Raw genomic sequence first — 19,672 nt, 5'->3', positions numbered from 1 at the left:
ACAATGCAGCCGCTGCACAAATTAACCTGTTAACATCCAGGTTAGCGGCGGCTGAATATGCGCTAGAGGATTTGGGCAACCGCTCGCGTAGGAACAACATCAGGCTGCGGCGTTTGCCAGAGCGAGAGGGGGAAGGCTCCCTGATTGAGGTGGTACTCGCCATATTTAAACCGCTGCTACCAAACATACCGGAAAACCTCTGGCACATTGAGAGGGCTCATAGGGCTCTCAGAATCAGACGGCCAAATGATACCAGACCCAGGGATATCATCATCAAATTTCAGTTTTTCCAAACAAAGGAAGGGAAAACCAAATAAAGTACAGAGGAGCTGAATTGGCCCTATTTCAGGACCTGACACCAGACACCCTGAGGGTGTCTAAGATCCTACACCCTGGGGGGCGATCCGGCGGCATTCCTACACGACCTAGGGGTACAGGACACAGGCGACATAGCGGTACCTGGTGCTGCGACAGCGACGGTACATCCCCTCCCTCGAGAATGGTACACGGCGGGTGAGTGAGGTCCGCGGGGGGCTCCCTTACGTTCCTTTTCTGGTGGCGGCCCCTTGAAGAAGTTCCCCATTGGGGATGGCTTGTGGGGGGTATTTTGCATTCTGTTTTTTTTTGGGGGAGGGGGTCTTTTTTCTTTTTACTGCGGGCACTTATTTCTATTTTGATTTAAAGGTTTTTGTACCCGTCAAGAGCGAGTGATTTTTGCTCGGCCTGGGGTTGATATCCGGGGGGGCTCCATTGTGTTTTGGGGAGGGTCAGGGCTTAGATCTCCTTTTGGAAAGGTGTGGGATTATACACTCATATTGGGGACATGATTCTGACGCATCTGCAAGGAGGCACCCAGCATACAATCGAGGCACGGTGTGGTTGCCAGCTCATGGGTTAACGTTTCGCTCTTGTTGTGGGGTCTGGACTTTGATTTTTTCAATTTGACAATTTTTATTATTTTTGTCTTTTTAAGATATATGAACTTTGGGGTACAGAAAGAAAAGGGGGAAGGGGAAAACAAATAAGTCATACATTCCATGATATACAGTTTGTTGATAGTTTACCACACATGCGTTTCGCCACTCGGCGTGTGCTGCGCAAGGGGACATTATAGAGATTAGTTTGGGTTGTGCAGGTGATTTGTAACCCTTCATCAACGGGTTACCAATGTGTCTCATTGGCCTCATACCTGTGTTGTATCTACCTACTGTGACTCTCTATCTCTGGGTTTCCCATTGTTCCATTGTGGCCTTCCTCTCATTGTGCCTGGGTGTTCATAGTACGATGTCTGTTGGGATTCCTTCATGTGGCCCCCTTCCTCCACCCTTATACACCTTCTTGGAGCTGTTGCGTTTATGTGCCCTTGTCCATATATGCTCTCCATCTCTCACCCGCTTGACCTGTGTGCTTCCATGGATTTATGTGTTTATTTGCCATTATCTCGTACTTCCAGTTTGTGGAAGTTTGTGTTATTAGGGCTTCTCTGGTTGGTACTAGAGTCGATTTCCACGCTCTGGCTAGGAGTGTAACCGCTGAAATCAGCAGGTGGAATAACAGGCATTCATCTGTTTTGGTCATTGTCTGTGGTATCATGAATAGTATGCTCTGTTCTATGGTCAGTGGCCATGGTCTATCTAGGAGGTCTGTTGCTATGTCCCCCACCATTTTCCAGTAGGTCTTGAGCTGTGTGCAGGACCACCACATATGTTCCATGGACCCCCCATTCACCCCACATCTCCAGCACACATTAGGGTGGTTCGGGTATAACCTGGCCAGTTTCTCCGGCACCATGTACCACCTATATTGCAGCTTCCTAATCGTTTCGAGGTGTGTCATGCATCGTGCATTACCTTTATGTATTGTGAGAGCCCTGCGCCATTGGTCTTTGTCTAGGACGTACCCCAGTTCTTTGTGCCATGCTGCTTGGAATGTCATGTCTGCGTCTGTCTTATCGTCTATGAGTGCGTTGTATATGGTTGAGAGTGTTTTTCCGGGGGGATTGTTTGATAGGCATAGTTGTTCTATTGTTTGCTCTTGTAGTGCTGACCTACTTTGTAGTTTTACCCCTGTAAGCAGTGATCTTAGTTGCATGTGTTGGAACATAGCTCTGGTGGGGATGTCATATCTAGATTGTAATTCCAGGAAAGGTATCAGCTTATTTGCCTGGTATAGATGTTTGATCCTGGTGCACCCCGCCTTCGCCCATTTTTTGGAGTCAAATGTCGGGATCACTATTGCTAGGCAAGAGATTGGGGCATCCCCGTCTATGGCTTCCCCTTTCCCTCCCTTCGTTCGGAGGTCATCCCAGGCTCTGAGTGTCTGTTGTGTGGTCTGTAAGGGCTTCATGGTCCGGGGTCGGAGCTGCTGTGGGATCCAAAATAGGTCCCCAAATGTCGGACCACCTATCCAGTGGGCCTCTATCTGGGTCCATTGTGGTAACTCTCCCCCTGTCGTCGCCCCTTTGATAGTTGCTAATTGGGCTGCTTTGTAGTATGTGTGTATGCTTGGCAAACCCAGTCCCCCTTTTGTGGTTGGTCTTTGCAAGAGCCTGGTGGCTACCCTTGGCCGTTGATTGGCCCATACATAGCGGACTAGTAATTTTTGGAAGGAGGATAGGTATACGTTCGGAAGTATGATAGGAAGGGTGCGCAGGAGATACTAAAATTTGGGGAGCAGCATCATCTTGATTGCTGCCACCCTGCCCACCCAGGACAGGTATTTCCCCTCCCAAGACTCTAGCGTGGTTGCCGTTTCTTTTTTCAGTCTGTTGTAATTCAGGTCTAGGAGCTGTTCTGTGTGAGGTGGTATGCGTAGTCCTAGGTATGTCAAGTGATCTTTCCGCCAGTCAAAGGGGAAGGCGTCTTTAAGTCTGCTGATTGTTTCCCTCGGTAACCTCAATCCCATAGCTTGTGTTTTTGTGATGTTTAGTTTATAGTAGGAGTGTCGTCCGTATTCTGTAATTGTGGCCATCAGGTTTGGAAGTGATATGTGCGGTTGTGTCAGGGTTAGAAGGATGTTGTCTGCATATAGGCTTGCCTTGTATTCCCTATCCCCTATTTTCACCCCATGTATTGAGGAGTGTTGTCTAATGGCAGCAGCCAGTGGTTCCAGAGCCATGACATATAGTAGCGGCGATAGTGGGCATCCCTGGCGGGAGCCATTTGAGATGGTAAAGGGGTCTGAAACAAATCCCGCATTTATGACTTGCGCTGTTGGTGCATTGTATAAGGCTCTGACCGCTGAGAGGAAGCCCCCCGGTGTCCCAAACTTTAGGAGGACCTTCTCAAGGAATTCCCATCCCAGCCGGTCGAAGGCCTTTTCGGCGTCCAATGACACCATTGCACCTCCCACCTTCATGCGGTAAACACTGTGGATGATATTTAACACCTTCCTGGAGTTGTCTCCCCCCTGCCTGTTTTTTATGAACCCCACTGTGTATGATGTGGGGGAGCATGTTCCCAAGGCGTAATGCGTAAATTTTTGCGTAGAGTTTGGCGTCTGTGTTTAACAGGGATATGGGGCGGAAATTTTGCGGGCAAGTGGGTGCTTTGCCTTGTTTTGGGAGTGTTATGATATGGGCCACTAGGGCCTCTTTGGGCAATCGTTGCAGTTTGGTGGCTTCGTTGAATGCGTTAGTTAGAACAGTAGCGAATCGTTTGTAGTAGCAGTTTGCAAAGCCATCTGGGCCTGGTGCTTTACCCGTCGGTAGGAGTTTAATAGCCGCTGCCACTTCTTTGTCTGTGATGGTGGTTGTGAGTTCCTGTTGTTGCTGTGTTGTGAACATGGGTAGGGGAATCGCATCTAGATATGTCTGTATGTCTCGTGGGTTCGGTTGTGGCGTTTTTGTGTCTTTCGCCAGGTTGTAAAGCGAGGTATAGTATTGAGCAAAGACGTTGCTTATGTCTTTGGGCGCTGTGACTTTGTGCCCCTCAGTTGAGGTTAGGTATGTAATTTTTTGTTGTGCTTGTTTTGTTTTTAGGTGTTGTGCTACCAGTTTACCTGCTCTGTTTCCCTGTGAGTAGTGTGTTGCTTTCAGCCTATGGAGGTATTGGCCCGTTTGTTCCAGGGCTTGTTTGTGTATGTTTTGTGTAATGGCCATAATACGTCTCTTTAGATCTTGGGATGGGGATAGTTGGTTTTGTGAGTTTAGGTTTTGTAGCTCCTTCTGCCAGTCACGCATTTGCTTTTGTGTCTGCCGTTTTAGGAACGACGCCTGTTTTATCAGTAGCCCCCTGATTACCGATTTGTGTGCTTGCCAGATCGTGTTGTGTGAGGTGTCTCCTGTTTTGTTCTCCGTGAAGTAGTGGTTTAACTCTGTTTCTATGTCTTTCGTGAAGGCTGTGTTTGTGAGTAGGGAGGTATTCAGTCTCCAGGGGCTTCTGTGAGTGGAGTCATATTTGTCTGTCAATGTTGCTACTACTGGGGCATGGTCTGACCATGTGATCTGTTCTATTGAACATTCTTTAACCTGCGCCAGATGTTGGCCCGTTATGAGTATTCCGTCTATTCGTGAGTAGGTATTGTGGACTGTGGATAGGAAGGTGTAACCCCTCTCCCCTACGTGCAGAGCTCTCCACACATCATAGTGGTGATGGTCGTGGAGTAGCTTTTGCAATGCCCTTCCTTGTCTCTTGAGCGGTCTCATTCTGTTGGCCGTGTGTGGTATCGTGGTGTCTACCATTGGATCTAGGACATGATTTAGGTCTCCACATATTACCCCTATCCCTTGTTGCATGGTGGATATTTTCTTGAGTACCTTGTGGAGAAAGTTTCTTTGTTCCCTGTTGGGGGCATAGATATTTGTGATAGTATACATAACGTCATTGAAGGTCCCCACAACTATGACATACCGTCCCTCGGTGTCTACCTCTACATGCATGGGTGTAAATGCCACATCTTTACTGATAAGTATGGAGGTGCCCTTCGATCTGCTGGAGTGTGTGGCGTGGTACTGATGGGGATAGTCCTGTAAAAATATGGGTGAATATGCCTTAGTTTTAAAATGTGTTTGGAAGCACACTATAAAAATGTCCTGGAGGCACACTACTTCAGGGTGTAGCTGTTTTATGTCTTTGCGAAGCAGGCTCCGCTTCGCTGTGTGGTTAAGGCCCTTAGTGTTATGGGAGTATATTTTCATGGGGGGTTAATCTTTGGATTACAAGCGGTTGTAGTGTTGTTGCGTCTACCAGTGGGAGAGCCACCCTTCCCAGCTTGTTCGAACCGGGTGGTTGCTCCCTTTTTTGTGCCCTGTATGGGCTGTAGCCACCTATGTGTGTGGGTATACCAAGTGAGGTGGTGGAGAATTTCTTGTGTGTGGTGTAAACGGTTTGGAACATGGAAAGTAAACATTTTAACTAAAACATTAAAAACTGAACAATGTGCCATGTTTTTGGCCTTGCGCCCTTCATAGGCGCTTCGGGGTAGGAAGCTTCGTGCTTCCATGCCTGTCCGTAGCGGTCAATTGGCCTGGGTGTTTAATGTTCGTTCGTTATTCACCCCTCTTTTCACAATATAGGTACTGTGTTTGACCGTAGGTCTAGGGTTTTTCTGGGTGAGCGCCCCTGGGGTCTTTGAGGCAGTTTAGGCCGGTGCTGGGTGAACTAAGGGTCATTTCTATGGCTTGGCCGACCTGGTCCCCCCCTGAGGGCGTCCCCCCCTTGTAGTATTAGTCCCAATGTCTCTGCGAGGAGCTTGCCACAGTCTTGTGGTTTTTGTTGCACTACTTATCTGTTCCTTGCAGCTTTCTTCCACTCTGGGTTGAGTTCTGCGGGTTTTGCCACTTTAGGATGCGGCTGAGGTGTTGGCAGGCCCCAGTCTCTCAGGGCTTGTATGCCGGCCTCCGGCGTCGTGATGGCTGTGATCCTGCCGGTTACTGTTTTCGCTCTCGGGGTGCTCGTTCTGCTATTGAAATGGCCGTGGTAGCACAGAGCTACTCTGACATGCGGCCGCTACTCTCGGGTTCCAGGCCACGCCCCTGGACTTTGATTTTTAATATGACCGGCGGGAGTGGGGTGGACGGTAGGGTGGGCTCCGACGGAGGGGTTATTTGTATTTGTATTATGCACACCTATTGTTCGGTTATAGGCATGTTTAAACAGTTTTGAGTTTTTTTTTCTTATTACCCCTCTATATGTACTTATGCTTCCTCTTTAACTCTCAAGTACCCACAACCAGGTATTAGATGCGGCCACATGTTGGGCTGCATAGAGGTGGATAGTTGAAATCCACCAAGACCGATTTTTGGCGCCTGTACGCTTCACTCCGGCTGACTCGGGGAGCTAGGGATGAGGGGGTCCCCAATAATTGATGCAAAGGGCATACTCCTCGTTCTTTACGGGGGAGGGGGGACGTCGGTTTAGGCCTTACTTCTTCCCGCCTCCGGCTCACGCTCCATTAGCTGTGGGATATCCCCAGGGCTATAGTCCATATTTAGTCGCACGAACCCTGGATACTCCGGTCGGGCCTATATAAATGTCTTCCCATTTGATCTAAATAACACACAAGGCAAGCTCTTTCCACCCCTAGGATGCAGGGAGCAGTGAGGGGATCACAGGGCGAGAGAAAAGTCGAGTTGCAAGGGAAACCTGAGAAGGAGTACGGGTATGATACCCAAGGGGAGCCTGGGGTAGGGCGTCCTACCTTGGCAAATGTATTGGTAATGACCGCCTCCAATCGTTTCTATTCGGCTGCGGTTTTAATTATTTTTAGGTTGGTCTGAGTCCCTGGCCCTGTGGAACCTTTAAGGATCACTGGAGGGACAGGGACTCATACCCCACAAGAGCCTGGCTTTAGATAAGACCAGGCATTTACTGTACATAATATGTTTTTTACCTATTACTCTTTTTTCCTCTTAATTTCGTCCCCTTTCTATCCCTTCTTATACCTTCCCTTACCCAGCCCTGGAGGGTGACGTTGGGGGAATACACCTCAGGAATGGCCGGAACATAACTGGTAAGACTACAATGACAAGATTATCTATTCCTCCCGAGTGAAAGTTAGACGAAATACATTTAGTGCGCAGGCTTCACAATGGGTTTTATCATAGCGATTCACACGGGATAGACCCATGCCGGTGAAGATATTGTCCATGAATGTTAAAGGTCTTAATGCACCCAAAAAAAGGCGCCTCATGTTTAGGGATCTCAACCGTTTGAACCCCGATATAGCTTTCCTGCAGGAGACACACATTCAGGCCTCGGCGAAATTCGCACTTAGAGACCGTACGTACCGAACCACGCATGAGTCGAGAGCGCTCAATAAGAGGAATGGCGTTGCAATCCTGGTACACCACAGATGCCCACTTAATGTTTCTAGGGTACATACGGACTCGGGGTCCGCTTTGTGCTCCTGTCGGGAACGTTGTACTCCCATAGCATACATATTATTAATCTTTATGGCCCCAATGACCCCTCTAAGGAGTTTTGGGCGGAATTGACACAGATGATTAACACTCTACCACATGGCATGATAATAGTAGGAGGCGATTTCAATGCAGCGCCATGCCCGGCGAGAGATAGGGGATCAGGTAAAGGTATCCCTAGATCGCATAATAGGGGCGGACAGGACAAATTATTACATATCTTCATGCAGGACACAGGCTTAGTAGATATCTGGAGGGCGCAACACCCGGACGACAACAATTTTACATTCTACTCTGCACCCCATGATACTTACTCGAGAATTTACTTGTTTTTGGTTAATACTCACTCAGTACCCAAAGTATCGATATCGACTGTAGGATCCATAACCTGGTCTGATCACGCTGACATTTCCATAACATTGGATAAATTAAGTGCGATGTCCCCATGGTCATGAAAATTGAACACTTCTTTGCTGCGTGATCCGGCAATCGTTGAGGAGGTTAGGAAGGAATTGCTTGACTACTTCGCTAGATAAACTGACACGGATTTATCGAAGGTGACGGTGTGGTCGGCTCATAAATCGGTGATCAGGGGCGTTTTGATTCGTGCAGCAACACTGAAGAAAAAACACAAAACCCAACTGTTATCTTCCCTTCTGGAGTCCTTGCGTGAGGCCGAACTGAAACATAAGATCGACGCTACACCTGCTAACTTACAGGTGGTGCGGGAACTGCGTGAGCTTGATAGGCGTATCAGGAATAGTAGCAGTGCTACACTAGGGCCGTGGCAAAGGAGGGTGGATTGTCCCTTCAGGTTCCCTAGGTTAATTCAGGCCGGGCCCGGTTTCTGGGGGGCGAGAGTGGACTCTCTCGGAACAAATGTCTCGGTAGTGGCCGGGTGCCACTCATGGGGCTTAGATGATGAGCGGGGTTGCCGCAGAGAATTTAGAGGTAATCCCAAGGTCGACAGGTGTCTACTTGCCTCTTGCAGGTCTGCTATTGAGTACGCTGTGTCTCCGTGGAGTACATGGAGCTTACAAAATGAGCGCCACTGGTATGTGATATGGTGCGCACGAAGCAGGGTGGTGAAGGGCCTCAGGGCCATGCGCCTTGCCATAGTTTCTCTGGATAAGTCATTATAGAAGGAAAGGGTCATGCCCTCGAAAGTGAACGGAGTGCTGCCCCTGATGGCTGCCATAGCTGCTCTTTTGTCTTGTAAGTTCTGGAATTTGACAATTAGATCCCGTGGCGCTGCCGCTGGGGCCATTGGCGACTTGGGAATCCGAAACATGCCATCCAAGCATGTGCCCTTGACCTGCTTGGTCGGGATCAAGGTGCTCATCAGACGCCTCATGAGATGAGGTAGTTCGGTGTCCGGGACCGTTTCAGCTATGCCCCTGATTTTGATATTTCGGGCGCGTCGCGAGTCCTCCATTGCCGCCAGCTTTTGCTCCAGAAGCTGGTGCTGCTGTTGCAGCGATTTTAGATCCTGCTGCATCGAGGACATCTGCCGCGTATGGGTGCGGGTGTCTAGTTCCAGCGTGTCGGTGCGTTTTGCCAGGCCTTGGATTTCCCTCCGCATGTCCGCCACATCAGCCTTGATGTTCTGGCGGAGATCCGCCAGCAGTTCTTGCATGACCGTTTTCGTGACCGGGGCCGAGTCCGGTTGCGGTTTGGGTGGTGCTGGCGCCTGTGTCGTGTGTAGGCATAGCTCTTCGGGGTCCGAGAGTTGTTCCTCGGGTTCATCGAAGTCGTCCAGATAGGCGGCCATGTTAGGCTCTATGGCGCCATGCGCTCGCCGCCACAGTTCCCCGATGCTTGAGCCAGGCCGTGGCTGGTCTGGTTTGAGCTTCTTAGTCTTCCTGCCCATTTCTGTGTTGTTTACCAGGTAGGGTCAGGTTCGTCTTCCAAATTGGGGGAGAATTTGAGGGTTTTTGGTCAGTATTTTGTGCTGAAAAGTCACGGAGCTCTCAGTGCGTGCGACCAGTCAGTTCGGCTGTCGGCTCCGCCCCCCCTATTTTTTTTTTTTTTAAATCAATATTCCTTTGCTTAAAGTTAAGAGAAACCACTGAAAGCTATCACTTCCTCTAAATCCAAATCAAAAGAGTAATTTACATTCTTATAAAGGATTGTATCAGGGAGGGGTGAGGGGTGGGGCATGGGGGATAGAACAACAGCCTATTGAGCTGAATCCCTTATCTGTATGAGTTCAGCTCTCATTATCGTCTTTAAACGTTAGAAAAATGTAATACCACCTTAAACATCTCTTATTTCTAACCATTTATTCCATCTTTTTTTGTATAAAGCTTCATGTCCTTTCAAACGACCAGCCATCATTTCATAAGTACATGAGGAGTCTAGTCTTATTATTATCTCGGACAATAAAGGAGTCTGTATTTTTTTCCAGCTAAATGCAATATTTATTTATAAAATATTTTACCAGGAAAGATACATTGAGATTTCTCTTGTTTTCAAGTATGTCCTGGGTCGTTTTAGTTGCTATCAAACTGTGAATAATAATATAAATAACCTCTTCTGGGAGCGGTATAGAAAACATATGTAATAAACATTCGGGTTGGATAGGTATCACTGCTTTCAAATCATTTTGAAAAAAAAACCTTCCCAATTCTTTCCAAAGCTTAGCAATACCTGGACATAACCAAAAGATATGATATAGAGTTCCCTCCTGTTTAAAGCGGCACTGTCATGCCGAATCCCGTTTTTTTTTTTAACCCCCCTCCCGCCTCCACTACATCCAATCGACCCCCTAGTCACCCCCAAATGCCCCATAAGCACCCCACATTACCTATTTTTTATTCTTTATCTTCTGCCCCGATCTTTATTCAGGGCGCCGCCATCTTTGTCTGGGTAGGTGAAGTCCCTGTGGGACACGTCATCTGCCCACACTAGATAGCGCAGTGAAACACCTGGACATGCGAACGGGAATTTCATCTATTCATTCATTCATCAGACACACGAATGAATGAATAGAAAAAATCAGACGAACAAACTAACACTGAGTATCAGTGTTCGTTTGTTCGTTCAGTTTATTACAAGGAGGGAGCTACCGGCGTGCAGCTCCCTCCTTGTAATATGTAAAGACAGAAGCGGCAGGGAGCTGAGCTCCCCACCACTTCATAAGCCCCCCAGGTCCCCCCTCACTCTATGGGGGTCAATATGACCCCCATAATAGCACAAGGGAGATTAAAATCTCCCCAATGCTATACCGCAAGTAGGGGCATGTCCACTAAACAGTGAGCAGCCTGTGGCAATGGTAATAAGGGGGGGGACGACCTACTGTCCTCCCCCCTGGATCCCACCCCTGCGCGGTGGGTGGGGGCCCTAATAAAACAATAAGGGGGGGGGGACCTACTGTCCTCCCCCCCTGGCCCCCACCCCTGCGCGGTGGGTGGGGCCCTAATAAAATAATAAGGGGGGGACCTACTGTCCTCCCCCCTAGCCCCCACCCCTAAGCGGTGGGTGGGGGCCCTAAATAAAGATAGGGGGGGACCTTTTTTTTGTTTTGGGTGTGTGGGGGGTGACTAGGGGCTTGGGACCCCTAGTCACCTTGATGGGGGGTCATTTAGGGCCCCCACCCACCGCTCAGGGGGGCCAGGGGGGAGGACAGTAGGTACCCCCCATCTCTAACCGCCGCGCAGGGGGGGGGGGTGGGTTATTATGTTTTTTTACAGTGAGCAGCCACAGCCACTGCTCACTGCTTACTAGACATGCCCCTACTCGCGGTATAGCGAGTAGGGGCATATTATTTACTAATACTAAGTAATTTTTACCTAGTGTTAGTAAATGTGGCTGAAAGACCAGTTTAGGTCTTTCAGCCTTTTAGTAGATAGCTCCCTGATACCGTGGGAATTAGGGAGTTATCTACTAAGCGGCTGCAAGATGGATCCGCGGCAATGAATAGGATCAGAGATTCATTCATTAGAATGAAATTCCGATACGAACAAAGTACCAAATTGCATCCTAACACGAATGGAGAAACAGTGCTCATTCTGTTAGGATGCAATCCGGCAGTTTTGCCAGCGTTCTGTCTAAGTGACAGGACGTTCGGCAATACTGACAGGAAGCATTGTGGGAACAGGGAGGAAAGCTAGGGATCATGGGAAAATTGCTCTGACCAGCGGAAATGAAGCACACTTTGCTCCTCCGCTGGTCTGAGCTGGTCAAGCGGAGGAATCCTCCATAAGACAAAGAGTCCCTACTTTGTCTTATGATTTTAAAGAAAACTAAAGAAGACAGGAAGAAAAGAATAACAGATCCCGAGAGAGGGGGAGAAGAGGAAGAGATTGAGGAAAGGTAAGTTCGGCATGACAGTGCCGCTTTAAGGCAGCACCAGCATAAATTTGATGCCCCTGCATATATATGAGCTATCCTAGTTGGCACCAGGTACCAATGCATATTCAATTTACAGTATGATTCCCAGTGTTGTAAATTACATGATGCCTTTTTGGTTAGCTTTATTGCCTGATGCCAATTGGATAAAGAAAATTGATATACTCTAGTATAAGCCGACCCGAATATAAGCCGAGGCCCCTAATTTTACCCCCAAAAAATGGGAAAACTTATTGACTCGAGTATAAGACTAGGGTGGAAAATGCAGCAGCTACTGGTAAATTTCTAAATAAAATTAGATCCTAAAAAAAATTATATTAATTTAAAATATATTTACAGTGTGTGTATATAATGAATGCAGTGTGTGTGTACGAGTGCAGTGTGTGTGTGTACGAGTGCAGTGTGTGTACGAATGTAGTGTGTGTACGAATGAGTGCAGTGTGTGTATGTATGAGTGCAGTGTGTGTATGAGTGCAGGGTAAGTGTATATGAATGCAGTGTGTGTATGAATGCAGTGTGTGTATGAATGCAGTGTGAGTGTAGAAACATAGAAACATAGAATGTGACGGCAGATAAGAACCATTCGGCCCATCTAGTCTGCCCAGTTTTCTAAATACTTTCATTAGTCCCTGGCCATATCTTATAGTTAGGATAGCCTTATGCCTATCCCACGCATGCTTAAACTCCTTTACTGTGTTAACCTCTACCACTTCAGCTGGAAGGCTATTCCATGCATCCACTACCTTCTCAGTAAAGTAATACTTCCTGATATTATTTTTAAACCTTTGTCCCTCTAATTCAAGACTATGCCCTCTTGTTGTGGTAGTTTTTCTTCTTTTAAATATAGTCTTCTCCTTTACTGTGTTGATTCCCTTTATGTATTTAAATGTTTCCATCATATCCCCCCTGTCTCGTCTTTCCTCCAAGCTATACATGTCAAGATCCTTTAACATTTCCTGGTAAGTTTTATCCTGCAATCCATGAACCAGTTTAGTAGCCCTTCTTTGAACTCTCTCTAAGGTATCAATATCCTTCAGAAGATATGGAAGTATCCAGTACTGTGTACAGTACTCCAAGTGAGGTCTCACCAGTGTTCTGTACAATGGCATGAGCACTTCCCTCTTTCTACTGCTAATACCTCTCCCTATATAACCAAGCATTCTGCTAGCATTTCCTGCTGCTCTAATACATTGTCTGCCTACCTTTAAGTCATCAGCAATAATCACCCCTAAATCCCTTTCCTCAGATGTTGAGGTTAGGACTCTATCAAATATTCTGTACTCTGCCCTTGGGTTTTTACGTCCAAGATGCATTATCTTGCACTTATCCACATTAAATGTCAGTTGCCACAACTCTGACCATTTTTCTAGTTTACCTAAATAATTTTCCATTTGGCTTATCCCTCCTGGAACATCAACCCTGTTACATATCTTAGTTTCAACCGCAAAAAGACACACCTTACCATCAAGACCTTCTGCAATATCACTAATAAAAATATTAAAGAGAATGGGTCCAAGTACAGATCCCTGAGGTACCCCACTGGTGACAAGCCCAAGCTTCGAATATACTCCATTGACTACAACCCTCTGTTGCCTGTCACTCAGCCACTGCCTTACCCATTCAACAATATTGGAATCCAAACTTAAATATTGCAGTTTATTGATAAGCCTTCATTGTGCAACAGTGTCAAAAGCCTTACTGAAATCTAGGTAAGCAATGTCTACTGCACCACCCTGATCTATAATTTTAGTTACCCAATCAAAAAAATGTAATAAGATTAGTTTGGCATGATCTCCCTGAAGTAAACCCATGTTGTCTCTGATCTTGAAATCCATGTGTTTTTAGATGTTCAACAATCCTATCCTTTAACATGGTTTCCATCACTTTCCCCCACTACTGAAGTAAGGCTTACTGGCCTATAGTTGCCCGACTCCTCCCTATTACCTTTCTTGTGAATGGGCACAACATTCGCTAACTTCCAATCTTCTGGGACTACTCCTGTTATCAATGATTGGTTAAATAAATCTGTTAATGGTTTTGCTAGTACACCACTAAGCTCTTTTAATAGCTTTGGGTGTATTCCATCAGGTCCCATTGACTTATTTGTCTTTACTTTTGACAGTTGAAATAGAACCTCTTCCTCTGTAAACTCACGTGTAATAAATGACTCATTTATCCTTTTTCTTAACTGAGGTCCCTTTCCTTAATTTTCCTCTGTAAATACTGAACAAAAATATTCATTGAGGCAGTCAGCTAGACCTTTATCCTCATCTACATACCTTCCTTCTTTTGTTTTTAATCTAACTAATCCTTGTTTTACTTTTCTTTTCTCATTTATGTATCTAAAAAAAAGTTTTATCCCCCTTTTTTTTTACTGACTGTGCTATTTTCTCTTCTGTGTGTGATTTGGAAGCTCTTATAACTTGCTTAGCCTCTTTCTGCCTAATCTTATAGGCCATTCTGACTTCCTCACTCTGGTTTTTTTTATAATTACTAAATGCTAACTTTTTGTTTTTTACTATTTTGGCCACATCTGCGGAGTACCACAGTGGTTTCTTGAATTTTTTGCTTTTACTGACAAGCCTAATGCAATTTTCTGTTGCCTTCAGTAGTGCAACTTTTAAATAACCTCATTTCTCTTGGACTCCATTTAAATTTCTCCAGTCTGATAATGACTCCTTTACACATATTCTAATTTTAAAAAAGTCTGTTTTTCTAAAGTCTAAAACGTTTGTTTTTGTGTGGTGTGTGGTTCTTATATTAAACCACTCTGACTGATGATCACTGGATCCTAAACTTTCACCTACAGTAATATCGGATACCAAATCTCCATTTGTTAACACTAAATATAGTATGGCCTCTCAACGACTTGTTTAGAATATAGTTTAGAATATATGTGCTCCTGGCACAAGCAGCTATATTTGTTTTCCAATTTACATCAGGAAGATTAAAGTCACCCATGATGATAACTTCCCCCTTCAATGTCATTTTAGCTATTTCCTCAACTAGTAGATTATCTAACTCTTCAATTTGTCCTGGGTTACGAGTTACTGTGTGATTACCAAATTCTAACGTAACCCAAACGGACTCTATGTTCGCCTCACTAACTTTTGTTAGGCTAGATTTTATGCTACCCTTCACATACAGGGCTACCCCTCCCCCTTTCCTGCCGTCCCTGTCTTTTCTATATAAAGAGTACCCTGGTCTGACCACTGCACCAGTAACAGGATAGAGGATAGAGGTCGTGTGGGCGTCCCAGTCATTTTTCCCAGTCATTTTTCTCATTATACCATGTCTCAGTAACAGCGACTAAATCTACACTATCAGTTGCCATTATTGCCACAAGTTCATGGATCTTATTCCCTAAACTGCAAGCATTTGTAGACATGACTCTAAGCTTATCATTTTTTTTAAGAGAGAGAGATATATGTGTGTTTGTTTAGCATGACTGTGTGTATATATTAGCGGATATAGTTATGAATTGTGGCAGTGTGTATTTGTGTTTCATTGCAGTGTGCACGTATAAATAATCTATTTGTTATTTGTGGCCGTGTGTATGCATTGCATGGTGGATTTGCGCAGCATGGCCGTGTGTATGCATTAGAAGGTGTTTTTGTGTAGTGTGTGTATGTATAATGGGGTGTGTTTCTTTAACATGGCTGTGTGTATGCATAATGTGGTATGTTTATATATTATGTCAGTGTGTATGTATGCAAAGATGTATCTGTGAAATGTGGCAGTGTGTATGTATAAGGGAGTGGATTTGTATATAAACTACATTTGAATTCAGAAAATATGTAAGAATATAGCTTTTCAGTGTTCATTCAAAACCAGTAAACACAGAAATACAGAACACAATTGAACTGGAATGTAGCTACAAACTTAAAGGGACACTCTGGTTACCAATACAACTTGAATGCATTTTACCTTAATGATTTTGGCATCATTAATATGCTTTTGCATGCTCAAGTCTTTATCGTTTTTATGCACACAGAATACTGCACCACAAGCCTTACTTCTTAGTCACCCTCTCATGCCAGAAAGGCTTCTTTATCAAATGCACAAATGTATGCACACAGTCTTAGCCCTAACAGCAGAGGAAGCTGCTTTTAATTCATAACCTGGCTGCGGAAAACTAAAAAAACTGTAGAGATTTAACTATGCAAAAATAAAGAAATAAAATAGAGTATAATAATGAGATTAAAGCCTATCAAGTTGTATTGTTGCCCAGAGTGCCCCTTTAACAAATATATATCACATAGAATTTGCTTGAATTACTCCATACCATGCATCCTGGGCAAAACAAGTTTGAACTCTTCAATTGGTAAAGCCTCATCTACCCCAGTAAGGGCGACTGCACCATCTGTTCCAGATTGTGGCCCATCCCACAGTTCTCGTGTTGCATCTCTTTTCTGCACGTAGAGAGTTGCAGTATGTGAAGGAAGGGTTAGACCGGGTTTGTTCTGCAGGAGAAGTATGCTATCTGGCTCCATGAACCCACACATATAAAGCAAGTCATTATGCTGGTGGAATGGGAAAGGAATATCATTAGTCATGTAAACTGTAGGGTTGGAAAAAAAGAGAACAGCATGGTCCGTGCCACCACCCAGGGCATTAAATTCTCTTTGTATGAGGGACATAAGCTTGTAACGTCGTAGGGCATATTCTTCCTGTGTCAGTCCTGGTGTGACTTCACCTGAAAGAAAAATAAAATAAATAAATAAATAGGTACACTGGAATTGTGGGTAATCAAATTATACCTTAGACTTAATAGGCAGCAATCCATTGTGAATGACTGGTTATTGAATACACAATAAGTTCAAAGTGAATGCGTACAAAAACCATTCACATTAAAATAAATTAATTTGAAATTAATATTTCTAACTTTTAATGAGACTAAACATAATTTAGCATAAAATAAAATGCAATAATATTGCACAATAATATAGATAGTGTAGCTTAACTGCATGCAAAATACCATATCACTTTGTGAAATACTTAATAGTAACTGAAACAAAAAGATTACGGCAAACAGACACTAAAAATTTGCAAAAAGACACAAAACTGAACAAGTAATAGACAAACTAAGAACACTAATAGGGAAATCTCTCCAACCCCCAAGAAAACTAGAACAATTCAAACAACAATATACAAGTAGCGCCAAGAAAAAAATACTCCAAACACAACAGCATATAATAATAAGAGCAATAAAAAACACACAGGATATAAAAAAGAGTCCACAATCAAGATTGAAATAAAAAATACCAAATGGTACGGAACAGTCTCAAAAGTGGCAATAGATTTTCTAGTCCTGGTATGGGACTTTCTTGGTAGCTTCACTTAATAGCAGTAAAACTGAGGCAAACCAATAGGGCAATATGGTAGTACATGGTAGAAAAAACAACACTTAAATAAGATTACAAGTCACATATGTTAGAGCTATAACCAGCTCTACGTAAAAAACAGCATGCAGTGGTATGCAATCCCCACTTGCAGGATATCCCTCTGGAATGACAAAAAAGCAGCCAATAGTGCTCTCTATATAGATAGGTAAGTATCAATAAGGTAAATAAAAATATACTTACAATAGAGTGAGCAGACTAACCGCTCTATGTATCAAGCCCGGGTGGTTTATAACTTGAGAACTTTGGTACCAGAAGGTTTAAATGCTGATTTTGATCTTTTTTATTTTCTGTAGAATCCATTTTTAATATGTTTTTATTCGTCACCGTTTAGCAGGTATTCCTAAAGGCTGTGTTTCTTTTTATTAATTTTTATATCAATTGTTATATCTCGTCAAAAAAAATTCTCATTTTATACTTTTTCATACTCCCCCCCCCCACCCTAATATGGCTGTTAAACTTCCTACTTATATTTTCCCCTTCCAATATGGCCACCATATGCGACCATTATGCCATGCAATCTTTCCTCCTTATAGGCTAAGCCCCACCCTATAAGTCCAGCCTTCTCTCTCTCTCTGTAACCTACTTTTTTTTTTTTTTTTATTTGTAATTTTTATTATTTTCATAATTATCACAAATAACAATCGTGAGTTTAGTAAATGCAAACAATACATACAGAGATATTTTGAATGTAGAATTCGGAGTTAAGCAATGCTGCACATTATGTTTAGTGAATTCTCTAAATAACGGTTGGTCAGCTTAGTTTATAGAAAGTTACAAGTTAAGTATCAATAGTTGATGTAATACATTAAGTACCGTAATATGTAAAACATTGGAGCAGTTGTACAGTTTGCTAAGATGCCTGTTAGTACTTGAGAGGTATCGGAGGTAAGTTCCCTCAACTCATCTTACAACAAATTTTCAAAATATATGCCATCTATAGTCATGTCATTCAGTCCTGTGTCGCCTCTGTAAAGAGGACTGTTGTCAATGTCAATCGTTTAGGTTCGTAGTTGTCCATGTTTGGATTATGTTGCGCCCCCAGCCGCCCGCAGACAGTACCCGAGACCCTCTACCCCCAGTTAACACCCTCTTGTCATGAAATTAGTGTAACTATTTGTTTAATGTGATTCCAATCCTGTGAAGGTGTTCCATGGAGCCCACACCTTGGTAAATTTCGTATAGTTCCCTACTCTGGCATGTGTTATTCCCTCCAGTTGTTTTGTGTCCTCCACTCTCTGAATCCACTCCCTAAGCGAGGGGGGATGGGGTTGTTTCCAGTATTTGGGAATTAGTTGTGTAGCGGCCATGATTAGATGGCGGAAGAGGGCAGTTTGCATTTTTGAAAATCCCTGAGGAGGCATGAGAAAGATATATTGATCTGGGGCTAGTGCAAATTTGGTCTGAAAAATGCTTTGTGTTATAGTATGTATTCTGTTCCAGAATTTTGCCACTTGCGAGCAGTGCCACCAGATGTGAGCATGATTTGCTCCTGTTTGGTGGCATCTCCAGCACTGATCAGGAGACGTGGTGTGTATCATGTGGATCTTTGCCGGTGTATAGTGCCACCTAGTTAATCTTTTATAATTGCTCTCTTGTGCTGATAAGGAAATAGTGGAGATATGTGCTGATTTGAGTATGTGGTGCCATTGTGGACGTGTGAAGTTGACTTTCAGTTCATCTGACCATTTAACTGTATACCCTGGAAGTTCGGTCTCTTGAGAGTCTCTAAGCAGTGTATACATTGTAGATAAGAGTTTCCTAGAAAGTGGGTGAGAGGAGCATAGTTGTTCTAGTTTTGTCAGTGGCCTGTCCCCCAAGGGTAATAGGTTGTGAGTCTTGATGAAGTGTTTCAGTTGGTGGTAGTGTAGATGTTGATTTACCGTCAGGTTGTCGGTTGGTAAAATTTGGAGCAAAGTCTTGATTTTGCCATTCTGAACAACATCACGTAGTTGTAGTGACTCGTTGGTGTGGTAAAGTTCGAAAGATTTGCCCGAGTCCCCTTGTTGGAAGTGGGGATTGTGTGTAATGGGATATAGCGGTGATGGGATTGGGGAGAGGTCTAGTTTTATCCTGAGTTTATGCCACAATTTGAGGGTTGTGTCAATTGTCGGGTGGGACTTGTGTATTCCCTTCATGGGAAATATAGGAGTAGAGTGTGACCAAACACATGTATGTAGTGGGGGGCTGTGGAGGGCTTTTTCAATGGTAACCCATTGTTGGGTTCGCGTGTTTCTGGTCCATTCGTAAACCCTCTGTAAATGTAGTGCCTGGTGATATAATTCAATATCAGGAAGATTCACTCCTCCATTTTCTTTGTTTCTTGTCAAGATAGAGTATGCTAGCCGTGGTGATGCGTGTGCCCACAAAAATTTCGTGATTATGGATCTGCTCGTGATGAAGAAAGTGCGTGGGATTGTGATAGGTAGAGTTTGTAGGAGGTACAGAAGTCGAGGTAAAACATTCATTTTAATTATATTGATTCTACATAGCCAACCAAAGCACGGCTTGTGCCATAACTGTAAATCTTTGGTAATGTTAGCTAGTAGAGGGGGGAAGT

The 19,672-nt window shown here is 44.3% G+C and overlaps 1 protein-coding gene across 2 annotated transcripts in view; it reads right to left on the bottom strand.

The window, feature by feature from the left end:
• The window catches only part of XPNPEP3 (X-prolyl aminopeptidase 3), a 342,416-nt gene that overhangs the window by 249,702 nt on the left and 73,042 nt on the right, over positions 1–19,672 (bottom strand). For both annotated transcript variants that reach the window (XM_063427589.1, XM_063427587.1), the window contains exon 3: positions 15,996–16,406. In XM_063427589.1, the coding sequence (XP_063283659.1) occupies positions 15,996–16,406 (411 nt within the window). The remainder of the gene's footprint in view (positions 1–15,995; positions 16,407–19,672) is intronic.

Source organism: Pelobates fuscus, chromosome 7 (genome assembly GCF_036172605.1).
Source record: "Pelobates fuscus isolate aPelFus1 chromosome 7, aPelFus1.pri, whole genome shotgun sequence".
NCBI lineage: Eukaryota > Metazoa > Chordata > Amphibia > Anura > Pelobatidae > Pelobates > Pelobates fuscus.
Note: the sequence above shows the minus strand (reverse complement) of the source record. Positions and strands in the feature narration are given on the sequence as shown.